Raw genomic sequence first — 5685 nt, 5'->3', positions numbered from 1 at the left:
TGTTCAAAAGCAGAATAGAAATTTATTTTACTGGAAAATGATTTTCGCATCCAGGTTCAGAGCATACAAAAGGTTGAAAACAAGTATAATTCTAAAATTTATGCAAAAACATAATTGTCCCAGCCACTTCCGTCTTCCTTGTTCAACAGCTTATGCTTCTGCAAATCTGCATCATCACCAAAATACGATTAAAAGACTTGCAATGAAGCAACTTCGTGTCCTGAAACAAATAAGCCATCGCAAAAAGCAGAGATCCTTACCCAAGTTCAGAAAGCTTCAAATGAGCCTCTGCATAATCAGAGAAGAAGGCATCTTCATCCTGAAATAATATTAGTGATTCAGTTAGTTATACAGCAGCTGTTTTCAATGCAAATCACAATCCATCTAGAGGGGGGGGGGGGGGGACCGGAACCAAGGAACACACATACCGCAGCATATTTTTCAACTAGTGGGCGGAAAACAGGATCTTCAAGAAGAGCCTTGTCAGTGGGCAATTGTATAAGCCCTTCTTTCTCACCACTCAGAAGCTCTCTGATTACAAGATAAATGAACAAATAAATCTTATGATAGCCACAAAAAACATGGATATTTTTTTTAAGAGAATGGCAAGTTATACTAGTCTTCATACTTGAAGTAAGAGTTGTCGAAGATGAGCGGGTTGGTAGTCCAAGCACCTTCAAATCCAGAGCGCTCCTTGTGGCACCTTCCCTGAAGCCAATTAGGAACCAAATGTCAAACAACTTTAGAACAATACCAGCTAACTAGATAACAAAGAGGGAAGAGACAAATGCAAAACAACGCCATAATATAGAAGTACCAAGGTATGGCCACCAGAGAGAGCAACGATATCCTTATCAGAGAGCCCCATGTGTTTGACAAACACATCTCTTAGGTGATCATTTCCTAATTCAAAGATTTTAACATGCAATAAATAATCAGGGACACATCATTAACTTGCAAGCAAATCAACTTGAGAGAAAATTTACCAACTCCCATGGCCATGAACAAATTAATAATCAATCCAACACAGAAAATGACTAACCCTGTGTGGCATCAGGTAGACGACCTTCAACTGGGGGCTCTGTCTTATCCTGATATGAACAAACACAAAGTTACAAAGATCAAAAACTAACGAGGCAAGTGTTAATTGAAAACGAACTTTAGCAACGATAATCATAACACTAGCACAACAATACCTCTCTCCCAGGATGGAAAGGAACTTCAGGTCCTCCAGTGACTTCAACAGCGACAACACCAGCAAGCTACAAGCATGGTAATAGTCCAAATTAGCATAAAACTCTTAGAACAAGAAAAGCACTGTAACTAAAAATCCAGACACTCCAAACTCCAAGCAGTACAAAGGTAATGCTGTACCTGATACAGATCTGCATAAGAGACAATAGGGAATTGCTCCTTGAATGGCTCCAACAACCTCACTGCAATGTCAAGACCATTATTGGCACCATGAGCTTGCTCAGCCTTGAGCCTCATGGTTCCGAATGGACCTCCAGTCTTGGTCGAGACATCATAAGTTCCAGCAGAGTGCCATCTGCAATGAAAATCAAGCCAAATTCACATAACCACCAATCTATTTAATTCAAGAATATCAACTGACTGCAATAATGTACAAAAAGAATACAGAATTCACACAAATGACGAGAGACTCAGAGAAGGTGAAAAGATATTTACGCAAGACGAAGCATGAGAGGAGCACAGTTCTTCTCAGCAATGAATCCTCTAAGCTTTCTCCTCAATTTGTCAATAGCCTTCTGGTACTCCTCACTAACAGTGGGATAGCACTTGCCCATTGCAACTATTCTGCATCACATATACAGAGATTAACCTCAAATCCAGCATTACATTCATACACATTTATATCTGCATTTGCACCTAAAACACCATCCACTATACATACAAAGTGACAAGTAAATGATGACTACACCAAGATACAGACATCTGCGGTTAACATCAAAGTAACAGAAAAGCTATCATAAATTCGAATCAAACTAACAACCAATATCATAAATTCCAAACCAACTAGCAGAAATAATATCATGAAATTGGAATCAAACTAACAAAAATATCATAATAAATTCATAATAAAAGAGACAATTGATCCAACACTCGGTGAAAATGAATATTCAGCATTGCTGTTTACAGCTAATGAAATCACAAGAGTTCACACTAGACTTTTATACAAGCACATATACACAATCACTATACATAAATAGGTTTCTATAGCTACACACAACAATGATCGAAAGCCTAAAGTGTCCGACATGAGCAAACAGACAAGATAAATGAAAAAAACCAAATAGACGTGCAAATAAAAATAAAATTCACAAGTACATAAGATCGGATCAACCACATAAATTACCGAAAATATACTCTCTGTGTAGTACTTATCATTTTATTAAAGCAAAACAAAAAATGCGATGATCAAAGTCATGAAACTAGTAAACAGCTACAAAGTGAAAACTAACACATCAAAACAGTTTGCATTCATAATACGCTCAGTATCAGTAGCAAATTATTGAAAGAGTAATGCTACACACAAAGCAGGTTTGATTTTTTTAAACAGAAAACCGCCAAAATACGATAATGAAACGAATAAAACCAAAGAAGAAGAATCAAAGCTGCAATGAAGTGATGAAGAGTCGAACCTTTGGTATAGTTTTTTGCAAGCAGATAATTGAGAGAGAGAGAGAGAGAGGCAACGACGGCACGAGCAGACCACAAGCACAAAGCGAGGAAAGGAGCTAAACAATGGGCGGATAAATAAATAAAAGCGTGAGGGGAGAGAAACTTCTAGTGTTTTGATCTCAGCCGTTGGATCCGAATGATCGCGAGGCAGGTATGGATGGAAGGAGGTCCCACCTATGGAAAATGCAATCGAGCCCCGAGACTGAGAGTGCAAGTGTGAACGCATTAAGCTCCAGCAGATTCCTTGGAGAGAGTTTCTAAAATCACCTAGCGCAATATCATCCGAAGCTCACAGTCTCTTTGATTTGCATTAGTCTACTCCGTCAATTATGTGCTGGCTGGATAAATTAGGAAATAATTATTGTGCATTATTGGGAGAGGTTGATGAAAATTAAAATAAAAATTTGGTGCACGCACTCCTGTCCTATAATGTTTGTCCACTTTTCCTTTTACACGCATTTTAAGAAAACAGTTAAAAGATGCATGATTTTCCCATTTTAACCTTACTCAAACATGCTGCACAAAAGTACAAAGCCACCTACTCCGATAGCCCCATCCATCCACGCATGTTGAAGAATTTTTTGAAAATAAACTAAGGATTCATTCAACTCAGGTCCGAAGATAAAATATTACAAAGAAAAGAAAAGAGTGATCAACCCATTTCATATCATCAGACATAGAAAATGCCTTTCTAGCTAACATATGAGCGGTCATGTTCGCTGACCGTTTAACAAACAAGATACACGCATGTGGAAAAATACGTAATAAGTCTTTAATGTCAAATAAAAGTAAATAAAACGATAAATAAAACGATGAATCAAAAGATCTAGAATTTAACCCTTGAACGACCATAAGAGCATCAATTTCGATCGGAAAATGGGAAAGATTTTGGTTTTTGAGCCAGCTTAAGACTTCTCTAAGTCCCATTGCTTCGGCTTCAGTTGGCAAGAAGGTCCCGAGGAGAGGAGCGGATTGTGCTTTCAAAAAAATGTCATTTTCGTCCCTAATGATCTAGTCGATGGCCGTCCAGCCTCTTTGTGTTTCCAGTGCATCGTCCACATTGATTTTGAGCCATCCCGCCACTGATTTCTGCCATTTGGACCTCTTCCAAATTGATTTTGAGCAATCAAAATATAAGTGGGTCTGGACCTCTTCCAACCTCAACAGTAGATGAACAAGGAGTTCAACCCCAAGGCATTAAGACAAATACTCAACAACCTATGGTTACTCTTGTTGTTCCTGCTGCTAAGAAGAGGAAGGAAATTGAGTCTAGGTCCAAAGTTTGGGATCACTTTGAAAAGATCCTAGATTTTGAGGGGAAAGTACTTAAGGGCAGGTGCCTTTACTGCAAAAAGATGTTTGCCTGTGAATCTAAAAAACATGGCACATCATCTTTAAGGAACCACATGTTGGGTTGTCTTAAAAAACATGAACCTTAACACTTTTTGAAGTCTTCCGGTTATGAATGGTTGACTTTACCATTTGTTCCTCTCTATACTTCGAAAGGTAGGCCCTTCCACCATTCGTCCTTTGTAACTTTCAGTCTTGTAGACATGAAATCTTCGTCTCTTCTGATCTTTTATCTTTCGAAGTTTCTTCTTGTTTATCCGAGATATAATCATTCGATTATTGTTCTGGTTGATTTAACTATCTAAATCGTAACCATTCAGATTAGTTATTCAGACTATTCGAAACAAAGAGTACATATCCTAAGTCTAGAAAATAAAATAAGCTGGAGACTAAAATTCTTAATCTGTTGGTATCCTCAAAATCTAAATACAAATGTTCCTAATAGTATTGCCTCTTGGTTTTCAAAGAGAAAAACCCAATCAAGTGTGCAGATTGACTAGGTGCCTCTATGGGCTTAAGCAAGCTAGTAGACAATGGAATGCAAAGCTTACATTACCATTAGTAACCAATGGTTTCACTCAGGCTTAAGTATAATCCCTCACTATTTTTCAAGCATTCATCTTATACCTTTATAGCTATTTTGGTTTATGTAGATAACATTATCATTACTAGTAATGTCATGAGCTCTCTTGATGAACTAAATGGATTCTTATACCCCACTTTTAAAATAAAGGATTTAGGGGATCTCAGCTATTTCTTGGGTATTGAAATAACCAGGACTTCAGTTGGTCTAAACCTTTGCCAAAGGAAGTATACACTTGATATTTTGAAAGAAGATGGTTTCTTGGAAAGTAAACCTATAGTAAGTCCCATAGTCCCAAGATAGAAACTAATGCATGATCATGGAACTCCTCTTGCAAATATCGGGGGTGTATAGGAGGCTTGTGGGCAGACTTCTTTATCTAAAAACTACAAGGCCTAACATAGCCTATGCAATACAACAATTAAGCCGGTTTATTGATAGATCGAATGACAAACACCTAATGGCTACACACAGGGTGTTACGATACTTGAAATGAATTCCTGGAAATGGCATTTTCTATTCAGCAGACTCTAGCACCTACTCGTAAGCCTTCACTGGTTCAGATTGGGCAGCGTGTCTAGAAACGAGGAGGTCCATATTTGGTTATTGTATATTCCTTGGGAATTCATTGATCTCTTGGAAGTCCAAGAAGCAGCCAACAATCTTAAGGTCCTCATCTGAAGCTGAGTACAATGCCTTAGTAGTAAGTGTATGTGAAGTTCAATGGCTATGGTTTTTGTTAAGTGATCTTGGATTAGCTTAATCCAAGCCCACAACATTTTTTTTGTGATAACAACTCTCCCATAGCTATTGGAGAAAATTTTTTGTTTCATGAAATGACAAAACACATCGAGATCGATTGTCATATTGTGTGTGAAAAGGTGTAGAAAGGGTTGATCAAGCTCATGTATATCACCTCTCCTAATGAAACTGCTGGTGGTTTTACAAAGTCACTTCCTTTGCCACAATACAATAGCTTTATCTCTAAGCTGAGACTGTAAGATATGTACTCTCTAGCTTACGCGCGGGGGGGGGGGGGGGGGGGGGGG

At 38.2% G+C, this 5685-nt stretch overlaps 1 protein-coding gene across 1 annotated transcript; it reads right to left on the bottom strand.

Annotated features, from left to right (window-relative positions):
- Positions 1–2804, bottom strand: LOC116024878 (L-ascorbate peroxidase, cytosolic-like). Its single transcript, XM_031265896.1, has 10 exons — positions 2664–2804; positions 1690–1818; positions 1375–1549; positions 1197–1262; positions 1043–1091; positions 818–903; positions 629–708; positions 429–531; positions 261–319; positions 1–166 (listed from the first exon to the last, which is right to left on the bottom strand). The coding sequence occupies exons 2-10, from the start codon at positions 1806–1808 to the stop codon at positions 151–153; spliced, it is 753 nt and encodes a 250-aa protein (XP_031121756.1). The 5' UTR covers positions 1809–1818; positions 2664–2804; the 3' UTR covers positions 1–150.
- Positions 2805–5685: the final 2881 nt, after the last annotated feature.

This window comes from Ipomoea triloba, chromosome 7, assembly GCF_003576645.1.
Source record: "Ipomoea triloba cultivar NCNSP0323 chromosome 7, ASM357664v1".
Taxonomy (NCBI): domain Eukaryota; kingdom Viridiplantae; phylum Streptophyta; class Magnoliopsida; order Solanales; family Convolvulaceae; genus Ipomoea; species Ipomoea triloba.
This window is presented reverse-complemented; position numbering and strand designations above follow the sequence as displayed.

Coding starts and splice junctions, on each gene's coding strand:
- LOC116024878 (XM_031265896.1), bottom strand. CDS start 1,808: ATGGGCAAGTGCTATCCCACTGTTAGTGAGGAGTACCAGAAGGCTATT. Junction 1,550..1,689: donor CCTCTCATGCTTCGTCTTGC/GTAAATATCTTT, acceptor TTTTCATTGCAG/ATGGCACTCTGCTGGAACTT. Junction 532..628: donor TTCGACAACTCTTACTTCAA/GTATGAAGACTA, acceptor TCTTGTAATCAG/AGAGCTTCTGAGTGGTGAGA.